Source organism: Protopterus annectens, chromosome 4.part1 (genome assembly GCF_019279795.1).
Source record: "Protopterus annectens isolate FY-2018-M chromosome 4.part1, PAN1.0, whole genome shotgun sequence".
In the NCBI taxonomy this organism is placed as follows: domain Eukaryota; kingdom Metazoa; phylum Chordata; order Ceratodontiformes; family Protopteridae; genus Protopterus; species Protopterus annectens.
In genome coordinates this window covers 563,922,429-563,938,454 of record NC_056734.1, presented here as the reverse complement: position 1 = coordinate 563,938,454, position 16,026 = coordinate 563,922,429, and the positions used below count along the sequence as shown (strand labels likewise).

At 43.5% G+C, this 16,026-nt stretch overlaps 1 protein-coding gene across 1 annotated transcript in view; it reads left to right on the top strand.

Annotated features, from left to right (window-relative positions):
* LOC122801252 (eukaryotic translation initiation factor 4 gamma 1-like) overlaps window positions 1-16,026 on the top strand; it is a 2,968,223-nt gene that overhangs the window by 409,873 nt on the left and 2,542,324 nt on the right. The window contains exon 3 of the mRNA XM_044070804.1: window positions 8,197-8,283. Within this exon, the coding sequence (XP_043926739.1) occupies window positions 8,197-8,283 (87 nt within the window). The remainder of the gene's footprint in view (window positions 1-8,196; window positions 8,284-16,026) is intronic.

Here is a 16,026-nt window from a genome sequence, read left to right as displayed (position 1 = left end):
CGCCGGAGAAATTTCTCCTGAAGCCAGTGGGTGCCCTGTCACTTTCTGGATATAAAGGAAGTCTGACAGCTCCAGGACATCGGTTCTTGTTATCAATGCCTGAAACAGTGCTAGTCAGTTGGTTTGCACCAGAGGAAGATGCTTAAGCTAAATTCTAGTAGGAACTCTTGGTTAATGTCTGAAGTATCTACTGTTGAAAGCAGATACCACACTGGGACTGTCATTCTTTGTGTGACTTTAGGCCCATAACACTACATTCCTGTTTGTCTTGTGCTTGCTTTAATAGAACTGTCAAGCATAGGGCTGAGATTCTAGCTATGAGCTTGTTTACCTTCATAGATGAAAAAAGCACTTTAGACCTAGTGTCTCAGATGACTGTTGCACAGGCCTAGGCTTGAGATTGTTGGTGAGGCACCTGTGCAACTTGGTGATTGAGGTTGTGGTGCTGGCCTCAAATGAGACCTAGAGTCTGTACCTCTAGATCCCCCTTTCTTAAACCAAAGGGCTTAGCTCATCGATTTGGGTGTTGGACCTTTTTGCAGATTCTGGCTTCTGACAACTGTTCTGAAACCAGATGTCTGGAGATTGCCTTGCTGCCCTCTGGAGTCTGTTGCTGAAGGGCTCTCATAGAAAGATACATCCACCTTACCTCAGCCTAGGCCTACTGGCTCCCAATCTCTTGAGGTTGACTGAGGATTTAATTTCCTTGGTCAGATCCAGATGCCCCCCTTGAAGTGGGATGCTTCACGTGAGGTTTTGGACTCCATTGAATTTTGAGGGTTATTCACCCTCAGAAGAGGAATCGTGTCATCCTGTAAGGAGTCTGATTCTCATGAGAACATTGCCTCGGCCTCCCCTCATGACATTTTACTTTGGGGAAATCTTAAAATACCTAGAGGGAGCACTTCAAGTTCCGGGCTACCTATAATCCAGAAAGTAAGGGAGTTTTGAGGTCTCCCTAGGCATAAACCCCTTGGCATTTCCCCAGTCTGAGGTGGTAGTTTATCTTTCTAGATTCATCTTTATAACCAGACTCTTAATCCTTGGAAACCTGACATTTTACAGCATTCTAGATTCACGCAAACCTCTGTGTGGCAGCTCCTGAAGTAGTGACTCTAGGCCCTAAGGGAGCCAAAGCTAGTTCCAAAAAATATTGCCAACAGGCAAGGAAAGCAGAGCCTTAGGCAGGTTTGGAAAGTACAACTGTGCTGCCTTTGTCCAGAGGGCTTTGAACTGCCAGTTTCATATGGTGAAGTAATAGGAAACTATTAAACCAGATGAAAGACCAGTGGGGAAGTCATTAGAAGGCATGCCTGGCTGATGGAGCAGTCCTTTCCTGAGCTTGTCTAATTCAGTCCCTGGATGATCCCTTGGAAAGACTTTCTGGTCCCAAAGCTGATGCTGTGCTTCAAGAATGTGGAGGATAAGGCCAAGTCCATGCAAACTGTCAAGGACTTTCCAGGTCCAACATCCTTGTTTCATCTGAAATTATGCTATCAAACACTGGTTCTTTCCGGCCCCCCCTAGTCAAAACCTAGACATAGGAGACCTCTAAGGGAAAGGAGCCACAGTACCAGCAGCCAAGATGGTGGTAAATGGACCCCGATTTAGTCTTGAGATCCTGCCCCCAGGGACCTAGCAGGGCGTAATCCTTGCATGACTTTCCCCCCTACCCTTCAGTACCCCCATAGTTAGGGAGGGTAACTTATTCTACAATAACTAGACCCCTCATGGCTAGGGGTCTGTGGGTTCTAAACCACATTCAGACATTACAAACTCTAGTTTGAACAACCCTTAATTCAGGCTTTTGAGAGATTTTTCCAAACCAAAAGGCTAAGGCTTTAAACCAGTCAAAGCTTTTGTTCACCTAGGGCTTTGTGGAACCTGTAACAATCTTTGTATGCAGACTTTTCCTAGTCTTCAGGAAAGAGGTACCTGGAGACTAATTTTATACCTGTCAAGACTCGGACTCTTGAAGTCCCAAAATTCAAAATGCTAACTCTAAATACTGCTTGTGATCTCACCCAACTCCTTCATGGTAACCTTGGATCAAAGACTTGTACTTCCACATCCCCATAAGAGAATCACAGGAGGCTCATAACACTTCAGAGTAAGTATGAGGCATTATCAATTTTGGGCTCTGCCCTTTGGCTTGTCTACTGCACCCAGGGTTTTCACAAAATGCCAAGCCCCAGTGATGTCCTTCTGCAGGACAAAGGGAAGTCAGATTTATCTTTAGACAGTTGCCTCTTTCAGGCAACAGCCGTAGGATAAACTCACAGCAGATCTGCTTTTCACCCAAAATAAACTTCAGTGAGGTTCAACATAAATACCCCAAAATCTGGCAAGCCCTATAGACAGGATAGTTTTTGGGAGGCTTACTGGACTTAACACTTGAGAAAATCCTTTCTTCCTTTAGACAGTTACCTGACTAACTGCTTTAGAAAGTTCCTAGTCATGAAATGCTTCAAAGCCAGAGTATCTCAGGGCCCTAGGCTGTGGCCTCTTGAATCCTCATGATCCCCCTGGCCAGACCGCATGTGAGGAAACTGCAGTTGTACCTCAGATGTGTGGTGCAAACACTAAACGTCAGGTTAAAACTACTTTACTTTATCTCTGGAAATTGTGCCTGGTAAGTCCAAGTATGCTTTTTCAATCAGAGCCTTCCTCAGGTTCATCCCTCAGGACTAAACAGACAACAGATGCATCAGAAATGGTCAAGGGAGTCCACTACAACAGTCTCCAGACTCCAAGCAGATGGCACTCAGTTTAAATAGCATTAACCTGAAAGAACGGATGTCTTTCTGAAAAGACCTGAATGCCTTCAAAGAACAAGGGAAACCAGGAGTCCTAGTAAGGACAAGACAGTACCCCAGATGATATGTAAGCTGGGGAGAGGCTCACTCTTGCCCTTTGCTGCTTAGCCATGGACATTTGGGAAATGGCAAACTCCCTAGCACTGCACCTCATGACGGTGCCTACCAGGAGAAACCATTAAACTAGCAGATCACCTCAGCAGGAGTCTGTTGCAACACCCACAAGTGGCAGATGCATCAGGAAGTTACACAGCATAGCCAGAAATGAGGTGTGCTACCGATGGACCTTATTGCCACCAAAGAAAATTCTTGCTTGGAAAAGTCTTGTTAAGGAACAAAACAGCCTGGAAGACTCCTTTTCTTTCCCTCTACCTTCCCCCAGTACATTTGATACCCTGAAAATGAGATGGGCCAAGTGTAATTCATAGCCCAAGACTGGCTGAGGCAGCTCTGGTACCTCTATTGCTCAGCCTAACCAACCAGGAGCCAAGTCTGCCACAGTGGACCTGTTAAAGCAGAACAAGGGTGCAATCGTATGCCCCAACCTACGCACTCAAATTGACAGGTTGGATGATACCTAGAGCCCATGGAAGGGATCACTCCACAAACAGATCATGGACTTGGTAAAAGAATTTAGATCTAGTTAAATTAATTTAGATGTAGCACTAGGTCTTTAAGTGAAAAAGATTATATGGTGCAGACAAAGGGACAAAACCTTTGTGTATCTTTGATCCCTTTTGAAACTCGTAGCCTTTTGAAAAAGGACTTGCCTACTCAAAATCCACACCTCTGCTGTTTCTGCCTTTTCAGCTTCCTCTAGCTATCCTCTCGTCAAACAGTTTCTGAGGGGCTGTCCACTTTGGACCTCACCAAAATCCACCTGCTCCACTGAACAGTTTTATTTTGGAGAAGCACACCTTTCCATTTTTCGAGCCAGCTGCTTCTGCAGAGCTTAAATTTCTTGGAAGACTGCTTTCTTGCTAACCATTACCTCATCCGAAGAGTTTGACCTTTAGGGCCTTGTGTGGAACCTTTCATTTTCCTCCATGCCTTTCTGGGCATGAAGGATTGGTCCTAAGTGGTGAGGCTTCTTTAAACCAGACCATTCACTTGCTGCATTTCTTCATCCTTGTTAGGAATAGGAAAGAAAGGATCCTTCATACTTTGGATGTGCATAGGCAACTACATCAGTACTTGGACGAACCAAGAATGTGAGGAAGTCTGACCAAGTTTGTGGCCTTCAGTAGCTCTGAGGGGAGACTCATTTCAAAACCACTTCCAGTTGGATATCCCACATCTTTGCTGCAACCGTTATGATGAACCTCCAGATTTTGAGAGCACATTCCACTAGGGCTACTGCTACCTCTGCTACCTTAAAGGGGTGGTCACAAGATCATTTTGGAAGCTGCTACTTGGTCCTCTGCATATACCTTCACTTAACATTACAATCTTCCTACTATTTCCATATCCAGAGCAGGTTTTGCCACTGCTGTTTTGCAGGGCATCCTTTCCTCTCTAGCCCTATCCACCCTCCTTTCAACTTTGGGACCCCTCCCTCAAGTTGGGACTTCAGCAGGGAAGCACGAAGAAACGTAATACAGTTGTGTGCACTTACGTAAATGTAGATACTCTATTGCTGTATTCTTTCCCCTCTTTTGCGTATGGGATATTCAGTCAAGGTTTCTCCCTCATCCTTTACACTTTGGAGTTGGTGGTCTTGAGCCTCTGATCCTGAGGCCATGCTGGAGTTCCTTTTTGGGGGCGAAGTACTGAGGTCATGGCATTACCCAACTCCCTATATCCAGACAGTGACATTGGGCAGTGTCCATCTTGGAGAAAATTCTGTGGTAGTTGGGTCAGCCGAGGGCTTCCATGGCAAATTCCACAAGTCAGAACTGCAACAGTGAAAATATGCTGTACTTTGTGTTCAGTTATCGTAAATGTAGATGCTCGAGTGTATTCACTGTTGCAGTAATTTCCTTCCTGTCTTGCCCCATGGGATTGGGGTGGGTTTTACTTCCTCTGCCCCCCGGTGCATATTCTGGAGTTTGAGCTTAGGCCCTTGAACTGTGGGGACCTTCTAGGGGGCTGCTATCTGTTGGGCAAGAAAGTACGGAGGCTATGGTTCTCTCATTCCTTTACTTGGATGTCTTTCAGGGCATCCACCAGCTTCCAGAGGAGAATTTCTCTGGTAGTTGGGCTGGCCAAGAGCTTCTGTTGCAGGAATTTCTATTGGTCACAACTGCAACAGTGAGTACACTACTGTCTACATTTATTCCAAGTGTACGCATCTGTACTTCATACCTTGCATAGACACCTCAGATATTCAGACAAAACTAAGGCCTGTGTAAGTCAGATCAGCTTTTATTTCATATAAGAACACTGGGTTAAGCAAGCATGCAGTCTCCTTTTGGATTTCAAAGGCCACTTTTTTTTTTCACGGCAAACAGTGTTTCTTTAGGGCTCATTCTGCTAATGCAGTAGTTTCCTTGGCTTTTTTCAAGGGTTTGGATGCAAACCCCATCCTTTAAACCAGCTTTTTGGTTTTCGTTTCACACATTCACTAAACATCAAACAGTGGATGTTTCCAGAGCAGGCTTTGCCAAGGGCATCTTGCATGGGTTTGCGAAGGGCTCCTTGCCCTACCTTATTGGTGTCTTCTCTACTCTATTAGTGGTAATGAATACTGTAGCAGTTATATAGGACATTGTGCAGTTATCTTACCATAACAGTAGGATGTCCATTTCACTGTTGCAGTATTCACTCCCTCCTGGCGCACTTCAGTTCTGGGTTGGGAGTGTTCCTCCATCACCTTTGTGCCCTATGCTTGCATGTGGAACTTGTCAGATGTACGATGCACCCAGGTAAAGGCTTTGGTATACTGGCTGGATGTTTGGCTGTAGTTGGCAAGAAGATACCAGAGGTTAATACTGAAACAGTGAAAAGGACATGCACTGTTATGGTAAGATTTTTACACAACTGCACTTGTGCGCATGTGAGATTTTTCCCCCACAAATTTGGTGGGCCACAAACCAGTTCCCGTGTTGTCCTGTACAATTTTTTGGCCCAGCCTGATGGAGGTGAAATGTCTCTTGCACTCTGGCAACTTGGATATTAAGCAAAAAAGGAGTTTAGGAAAGACTGGCTGTTTTACTTGTAAGGTAGGTGGTAAGAAAAACTATCTTGTGTCCCTCAAAATGGCTTGCTGACTGCATCTTGTTTATACATGGAGTAAAAGGTGAGTTTCTTTGAAGTGACTTCTAGGGCTTGTTAATGTACTGTGACTGGCTGCTTAATTTCAGGACTGTAGTTTTATGTATCTGTCCTTTTTATATCCGTGTTAGATAAGATGTAATTTTCTGATCCAGGCAGTCAGTATGTTCATATTGGTACTGTAAAGATTACAAAATAATTGGGTGTTAACTTACTGCTTAACAATTTTACAACTTTGGATTAGGTACGATTGGTATTGCTTATGTTTTTATATAAATGATCGTCTCTTGCAAAGGTAACCCAATGTGCATTGTATTGTGTGGCACGTAGTACAGCTAGGTCAGGGCGGATAAAGGATGTAGACTCAATTGACTGTCTGAATGTGTTAAACTTGGGCCAGGTATGTCTGAAATTCAGATTTAGCAGCAAGTATCCGATGCTGCTGTTGGACTTTTTATAATGTGCTACTTTTAAACTGCAGAATCAGCTTGAGCTGACTAGGCATGTAACATTGTAATTTAGTAGATACAGTACTGGTTTTGTGTGGTGCGTTTTCATGTTTGAAACAGTTATGTCTGTACCAAGGACATTGCTTGCTTTCAGAAGTTCTGAAGTGTTCTGCACCTTTATGCAAGTCAAGCTTTCACTGAATGTTTCTAAAGGTAACTGGTACTACAAAAGGATATTTAAGTTGTGCATTGTATTAGTAACGCAGTTCAACTATTAAGTCTTGGTTAGATATGTCTGTGTATTTGTTGGCTAGCAGACACTAATCTAACTCATTGAGGTGTCATTTGATTTGTGCTTTGATACAGATTTGGGGTGTTGTATGCTGTGTACTTGTATGTTGCTGTGGTACTGGAATTGGAGAAGTCTTAATAGGAAGACACACTGCCTCAGTCTTGGGTTCCCTGGATTAGATTTAACTTTTGAATAGGTGGACCTTTTTTGCTTGTTTACAAGCAGAATACTTGGTGTTAAGCAGTAATTTTGTGAACATAGGTTGCACACTATGCAAGACCCACGTAAACAAATGCTGGTGTAACTTGGTACTCCTAGCCTTTTCCTATTTAAAGGAATAGTGTCCCTTTTGTGGGTTTTACTTTGACAGAGCTTGTATTGCTTTAGTGATGACATAGTGGACTCTTGTCACTTAATGGGGAAAAATAGCTGGTAAATCACGTGTACTCTTGTGGGCATGGTGGTTGTAGTTCACATAGATGACTAAAAGATTGTGCAAGTCAAAAAACCCTTTTCGCTGTTTATAATTTGGAGTTTTTTTATAGCTTTACTGCCTTGCAATAAGTTTTTCATTAGTTAATGTTTGGAGTTCTTTGTTCTATGGGAAAGGAAGAGAAATTAGGACCGGAAAAAGGGCTTGGAGCGGAGTATAACATTGTAAATCATGTACAAGCTAGGTTCCCTCACCTTGTAAAAGTTTGAGCTAACAAGTGGGAAGTGCAAGTAGTCTTGTCTTCCAAAGTGTTTTCATACCCCTTTGAGAATGCTTTAAGTATAACTGCTGTTGAGTGTGCATAGTGTAGAATTTGACACTAGTACAGTACATAAAACCTCATTTTTGCAGCAGTGTAGTCTCCATATATGAAGAGCAAGAAATGTGGTTAAGTGCCAAATTTTCTAGACTGTGTATACTTCTCCCTGTATATTGTGGCAACTTGAGCAAGTTTGGCAGCTAGATAGTGTTCTGGGCTGCACTGTTGTGGGCTTTCATGTAGTTTTAAGTTGAATACTCTGCTCTCAAAGTTGCTTAATTGAAGAGATTGCCTTCTAAAAATGGCACTTACTTGGTGTGCCTTGGCTGTGTGCCACTTGGAATGTGTTTATTTTTTTATTTGGCCTTCTGTAGATAAGGACTTGGTCTACAGGGAGTATTTTTGTACTGCAGCCAGGCAAGTTTGGTAGCTGTCTGAGATTGTTCACTCTACAGTGAATTTATCTATTGGAAACCCTCAAGTTCATATTGCATAGTTTTGAATTTGGTTCACAACCTCTGCAGGGGAGTAGTTGCTAGCACTGTTAACGCTCTGATTTTACATGTCTAAAGACAGTCTGCCCTTTTCTGTGTGGGATAAAGGGGTAAGCATAACTTTTTGCCAAATATCTAGTGACTTGGTTCTGTAACTTGGACTTTTTAACTTCTTTGTAGCCGGCATTTCTGCCCGGACCAGCAGCACCTGTGGTCTTTGGGCCTCCACAAGCCACACAAATGAACACCCCCTCGCAGCCACGACAGGTAGAGCATGCATGTATTTCTATTGCTTATTTGAACTTTTTCTCCTAAGTTGCACCTGTTTGGTTGTGGGTTGCGTGTTTGTGGTCTGCCTAGATAAAATGTTAAACTTGAGGGGAGCTTCAGCTTGGCCCGTGCAGTTTTTTGGTGAGGGGGATGTTGCACAGTGTTGGTTGCATAGTTTTGGTACTTAGATTTTGTGGTGATACTTAACATTAAGGCTTTTGGCATCTTAGTGTCATCACCATATGCAAGTCTTACAACAAAAGTGACTAAATATACTTCAGAAACTAGTTTGAAAGTAGTGCTTTAAGTATGTGGCAGGGGAGTACCATTTTGAACCAAGTGAAAAGCTCAGTAAATGAAATACATTGCTATCCAGAGTGAAGCTATTGTAACTTCAGAACAGAATTATTTTCATAAAATCTGCATTTTTCAGGGTGTGCTTTGGGGGTGGGTCGGCTTTAATCACAAGGTACTGAACTTTATGGCCGTTCTTGCTTCACTTGCAGAAATGGTTATGTAGTGTACAGTGCATTGATTTGTAGAACTTAAAAATAAACAACTTAAGTTCATTTAATTGTTGCTGCTGTTCTTGGTAACTTGTGCTGCAGAAAGTCTGATGGCCAACCTGACTTAAAGCTTTTTCACCCTACTTCCTGGATGGGTGGACACCCTCTCACCTGAACATCAGGGCTTCAGTGGTTTAAGTGCAATGTTGGCCATTGCTGCTGTTCACTTGCTCTTAGATGTCAGTGTGAGCTGACTTGTCAGGTAAGTACCCTAGTGGGGAAAAGCTCAACTCTATTCCTTGTTTCAACTTTTTTTTGCTTCATCCAACAGGGTCTATATTAGAACGTTTAAAAGTTCAAATCACTAAAGACAACTTTAGTGATCTAACTTTTTAAAAGTTTTAATATATAAAAATTAAGTGTGAGCAGGGGGGCATGCCCCCTGCACCCCCTACTGGGGGGGCTGTGACCGCCCCCCACTAAAATATACCAACTCCCAAGATCGCACTACAGTGTAGGAAATGAGAAATTTTCCATTTCTGCACTGTAGCACACTGAAGTGCGATCTCTAGTTGGTATATTTAAGTAGTGGGGGTGCAGGGGGGCTTGCCCCTTCTCAAACCCTTTACTTTTTAAAAATATTGCTTTTATAGATATTCGAGCTTTTAAAAGTTTGAATATCTAATAGACCCATCCAGCACTCTATCTCTTTTTTTTTTTTCTGTTTCATTTAGTGGATTCTTGCTGTAATGCTGTACTACACTTATCCTAATAGGTCGCTTGGTTAATAGACTTGGGTATGGTAGCTGGAATGAGTGCAGTGCTATATTTAACTTGAGAATTCTTTGAGGTGTTTGCCATGCATACATCTATATAAAATGAATGCCTTGCTTGATTGAGAAGTGTTATCTACTGTCCCCTGATTGCTCTGGAAAGTTTTTTGTTTGGTAGAATTTGCTTGCTTGTTTTCATAATTAAGCTTAAGTTTGTGCTCTATACCAGAGTAATATCCAGAAAGGGTATTAAGATCAGCCCACCACTTGGTTAAACTTATCTAACAAGCTAGCATACAAAAAGCTGTCCTGACACCTGAAAGCTGCAGGATGGTTAGTATTGATCATGAGGAAATTTCAAGTTGTACAGATCCATTTTCTTCAGGTCTTGAACAATGTGCCTGATAGTACTGTTATGCCAAGTTTCAATAGAAGACAATTGAGCAGACCACCTTTCTGAGGCCACTTGGCAAAGTTGTTAAATACCATCTTGTCATCAGCCGGGTCCACTTGTCATGTACTGAAATAGTATGGAGAAACACCATAGTGCATGCATCCAGGAAGACTGTCAGGAGAACGAAGGTCCCTAGTGTCAGGAGTCTTGAGACTTGGTTAAGTACTATTAGTATGCCTAGAAATGGATGTTTGGTTTTGCCTAGGCATCTTTTGATTGCTTTAGAGGCCCCCATGCTCTGATATAGGCACATCCTCCAAAACAAATGACACCTTTCATTTTGATCTGGAGGTCCCTGGAGGGAACTTCTAGTTTTCACTCTGAGGTTAGTGAGGTTGTCTCCTTAATCCGCTGCCATCGGTTTTCTGAGGAGTCTTGCTAGCCCATGACCAGTCCATCTAGGCATTTCTCATTTCAAGCCTAGAGCAATCCAGTCCAGAGCAAAAAGGGCATGAGGCAGCTTTAGTCTGCTGCATGCACCATTTCCCTTTCCGCAGGATTCCTAACTGAATTTTCAGGTTAGCCTAGGACCTGAATAACTTAAGAACTGGGCATCCAGCTTGTAAAAACCAGTCTATTTCCTCGAAAGAAAGAAAGAAAAAAGAGGGACTGTCACCTCATGGTAGTATTTGACTCATTTGACTGAATTGCCTTCTGCTTGACTAAATGTTCTTTCCCTGTAAGTTTGACATGGAGGTTAACACATGCCCTGCATCTCTGGTAGATGTTCTTCATTCCACATTGCTGCAGTCCTAACCATAGGGTAGTCCGCTGTCCCAGTCGGCCCGAATACCAAAGTATATGGCTGACGTCGGTCAAGGCGCATTAGTCTGACGTCAGGACGTCAGGGTACTAATGCGCATGACCGACGTCATATCCTCAGTCTTTTTTGCCGCATGGTCCGATGCAGAAGCAGTTTTGCGAGTGCAGGTTGGCGTTCTGAAAGTTTCTGAAGTCAGAGTTTCAGACCGAATCAAAGTTGGCTAAGTACCCCGTTGGGGAATATTTTGGTTTTTTCTTGCCTCAGTATTTAACCGGATGTCAGAAAAAGTGAATAACTGTATTTCTTGTGGGAAACAGATACCTCATAGGGATTACCATACTTTGTGTATACCTTGTTTAGGGCCTGAGCACGACGTTGTTGGATGCCGCTCTTGTGCTAGATTTAACAAACGCACTATTAAGAGAAGGTTAGACTGTGCCAGGTTAGTTTTTGGGAAGCGTTGTAATTATAAAATGCCGTCGGATGCTCCGACGCCTGCTTCGTCAAAGCGCAAGGACAAAGCAGCAAAGCCTAGAGTGGAAGAACCGACAGTCCCAGACGTCGGTTCTTTAGAAGGCTCAGTGGAGCCGGAGGTTCTGCCAGGAGTTTCTTTGGAGTCTCAGGGAGAGACTTTACTGTTACAGGATGTGTCCTCTCAGGAGGTAGGCCAGGCTGAAGGGGCTTCTCAGGTGGCTGATCTTCCCTCTCTTCCTAAGGTGGTTAGAGCCTCCCCTTCTGTTTCCAAGGCTTCTTTGAGAGGCAGGCCAGGTTTAACTTCAGTGGGGGTTTCTCCTGGTTCTTCAGGGTCTTTGCCTAAGAAACATATGCTTAAAATGGCAGAGGATTTGATTACTATGATTAGAGGTTCTATGCCCCCTCCTGATAAGAGGCCTAGGGTGGAACCTGAGTTTGAGAGTTTTGAGCAGGGTTCGAGGCTTCTGAGTCTTGACGTCAAGACTTGCAGGAGTATCCTCCTTATTCAGATTCTGATGTGGATGATTCTACTCCTTCAGCTTCTCCTCCTGAGGATTTTTCATTTTCAGAGACTCTGCATTCCATGAGGGAGCATTTCAAATGGGAAGGTCAGGATTTCTCTGATTCCAGGAAGAGGCTTAGGGAATTCTTGTTTTTACCTCAGCATAGGCCTTTAGCTATACCTCCTGTTCTGAATGTGGTGGAAGATGTTTTTGCAGAGGCTTCCCTGAATCCTGATTCTTTGCCCCCTGCCCCGGTTAAACCGGATAGGTACTATAGGGTGCCTGAAGCTCATAAGTATCTTTTTAAGAGTCCTAGGGCAGACCCGGAAACTGTCTCTCAGGGGCCTAAAGGTGTAAAGGCTTCTGTTAAAAATCCTGTTCCTCCTGATAAAGAGGCAAGGGCTTTGGATAGATGGGGAAAAAGTGTATACTTCTTCCACTTTAGCCATGAGGGCGTTGAATTGTCAGTTTCACATGTTAAAATATCAAAATTATCTCCTTTCACAATTGAAGTCTAAGGTGGATGCTCTGGCAGAAGGTATTGAGTGTAAAGAGTTGCAGGATTTAGTTCATGTCTCTGAACAGGTGGGTAAGCATTCCTTGCAATGTGGTTTTGATGCTGTGCAGACCTCCTCGAGGGTGGCTGCCACTGGTTCTGTTCTTCGTAGGCACGCCTGGTTGAGGGATCAGAATTTAGCTGAGCATGTTAAGACTAGGATTTTGGATGCTCCTTTACAGTCTGATGTGTTGTTTGGTTCGCCTGTAGAAGCAGTTTTAAAGAAAATGGAGGACAAGGCTAAGTCTATCCAAACTGTTAAAAATTTTTTGCAGGTGCAGCCTCCGAAGTTTAGTAGAAATTGGCCTACTAAGGGATGGACATATCCTGCTTATGATTCCCAGTCTAGGGGTAGGTCTAGACGTGGTAGGGGCAGAGCTCAAGGTTTTTAGGCCTAGAACAGGGAGTTCACCTGCTCAGACTTCTGGTGAGGGCAGGGGTCAGTCCTTTCGTAAACAGACCCAATGACCTGCCTTTTCAGCTGCCAGTACATTCTCGCCTGGCAGCACCTTTGGGAGGAAGGCTGGCTCTTTTCAAAGAAAATTGGGATTTAATTACCCAAGACAGATGGGTTTTGGATATCATTCACCATGGTTACAGGTTTTATTTCCATACCTTGCCTCCTTTCAAAGGCATGCCAGACATTCCTCCTCTACAAAGAAGAGGCTCACAAGCAAATTTCTCTTACTCCAAATAGGGGCCATTCAGCCGGTTCCTGTGCCAGAAAGGGGCCTAGGATTTTATTCTCGCCTGTTCCTAGTACCAAAGAAGGGGAACACGTGGAGACCAATTTTGGATTTATCTATCCTCAACACTTATCTGGACATTCCCAAGTTCAAAATGTTGACGTTACAACAGCTTTTACCTCTGCTGGGCAAAGATCACTGGATGGTAACTTTAGATCTCAAGGAAGCTTACCTTCATGTGCCTATCAGACTAAGTTGCAGGAAGTATCTGCGTTTTCGGGCTGGAAATTCTCATTATCAGTTCTCTGCATTGCCCTTTGGCTTATCTACTGCGCCCAGAGTATTCACAAAGGTTCTGGCTCCAGTGATAGCTTACTTCAGGCTAAAAGGAATTCAAATCTATCCTTACTTGGACGACTGCCTGATTCTGGCTCAAGAAAAGGAAGACCTTTTACAGCATTTGGAATATGTGATAGCAGTGCTAAGATGCCTAGGGTATTCTGTGAACGAAATAAAGTCCAGTCTAGTACCCTCTCAAGACATGTGCTTTCTGGGTGTGAGACTGAATACAGCAGCCCAGATGGCCTTTTTAACCCCGGACAAACAAAAGAATCTTTCCATTTACTTCCATCAACTATCTCTTCAGTCCGGGCTGACTGCAAGGACAGTCCTTCAAGCCTTAGGGTTCATGGCATCTTGTATTCTGGTGCTTCCCAATGCCAAACTGCATATGAGGAAGCTGCAATGGTATCTCAAAATGTATGGACACAGCACTGCCAGGATTTGGACACTGTCATTCAAATAATACCTTGCATTCAAAAGGAATTTTTGTGGTGGGCTCAGGAATGTCACCTAAACAAGGGACTCTCTGTGACCCGGCCAGAGGCGAGTCAGATTCTAACGACAGATGCCTCAGACATTGCTTGGGGAGCTCATCTAAATGGAAAGTGGATACAAGACAAGTGGCCTGCCAGACTACAGCATCTACATATCAACATGAAGGAGATGTTAGCAGTCCAGTTTGCAGTAATGGCTTTCAAGGAGTTACTTCTTCCAGGGCAGGTGTTGATTCTAACAGACAACACAACTGTCATGTGGTACATCAACAAACAAGGGGGAACACATTCTTACCCGTTGTGCAGGCAAGCAATGATTTTATGGGAGACTGCGCTCAGCTTGCAACTAACTCTTCAGGCAAGGTTTCTGCCGGGAGCACAGAACTCCTTAGATGTGTTAAGCAGACAAATCATGGATCCCCACGAGTGGAAACTGGATCTTCATGTATTTCAGAGTTTGACAGTGTCATGGGGAACTCCAGACATAGATCTGTTCGCTTCTCCACTAAACCACCAGCTGCCAAAGTTTTGCACACAGAGGTTTCATCACACGGCTTGGAAAGTGGATGCTCTTTCTTTCAGTTGGAAAAATCTTCATGTGTATGCCTTTCCACCTCTGCCCCTTCTCCCAAAGGTGCTCCTGAAGGTCAGACAAGACAAGCCAAGGATGATTTTAATAGCTCCAGATTGGCCTCGGCAACACTGGTACCCATTACTGAGGAGTCTGGTAAGGAAGCCTCCATGGCCTTTACCTTTGATTCCACACCTGTTGTCTCAGAGGGACGGTCACCTGCTCAATGTCAAGCTTCACTCTCCATCTGACAGCCTGGCATATTCTGTTTTGAAACACAGCAGGTCTCAACTTCCTCAAGTTTTAAATGTGATTATGGAAGCCAGAAGACCTAGTACAAGGAAAGTGTACGCAGAAAAATGGAAGAGATTTTTATTTTGGAGTGCAGCAAAGAATTTGGAGATTTCTGAGCCTAATTTGAGTGTGGCTCTTCAATATCTTACTGAGTTATTGGACAAAGGTTTGTCTTTCTCTTCCATTAAGATTCATGCTGCAGCAATTTCAGCTCACTATGATTGTGACCCACCATTGTTTTCGCATCCTTTGTTCAAGCAATTTTAGAGGGGCAAAGAATACAAGACCCCCACGTAGAGCTCCTACTCCTGCTTGGGATCTCAATTTTGTGTTGGAGAAACTTACTCTACAACCTTTTGAGCCTCGGCTACTGCTGAATTGAAATACTTGTCATGGAAGACTGCTTTTTTGTTAGCCATTACTTCTGCAAGAAGGGTTTCTGAATTGCAGGCCCTTATGGCGTAGAGCCTTTTGATTTTCCATAAGGATAGGGTATCATTACGTACTAATCCTTCTTTTATGCCTAAGGTGGTTTCTAGTGTGGCTTTAAACCAAACTATTCATTTGCCTACTTTCTATGCAGATCCCCAAAATAAAGGGGAAAAGATTTTGCACACTTTAGATGTACACAGGCAGTTGCGTTATTATTTAAGCAGGACTAAGGATTTTAGGCAGTCTCAGCAGTTGTTTGTTTCTTTTGCTTTGAGTTCTCAGGGCAAGCCTGTGTCAAAACAAACTATTTCTAAGTGGATTGGGTTTTGCATTGCATTTTGTTATTCCCATCATGGCAAGGAGATTCCAGCTGGGATTAGGCCTCATTCCACTAGGGCTACTGCCACTTCAACAGCATTTCTAAGGGGTGGCAACTAAGGATATTTTGGAGGCAGCTACTTGGAGTTCAGTGCATACGTTCTCTAAGCATTACCACCTTCCTCTCTACTCTAAATCTAGGGCTGGTTTTGCCACAGCTATTTTGCAAGGCATGTTGACAGCTCCTGCTTCTTTATGATTTGCCAGCCTCCCTTACCTCTGCTTTGGGATTCTACCCAATGGTTAGGACTGCAGCAATGTGGAATGAAGAACATAGTACAGTTTTGTACCTACCATAAATGTAGATGTTCGAGGATCCACATTGCTGCAGTCCAATTTACCTCCTCCTTCCCCTCTGTGTTTAGGGGTGGTTGTGTGGGTGAGGTTATACTTTTCTAGTTTTGTATATATTGTACATATTTTTGGTGCAGGAGTGTTTGCTATTTTTGGTTTTGGCCTTGTCTTTTTAGGGTCTTCTGGGGCAAGAAAAGACTGAGGATATGACGTCGGTCAT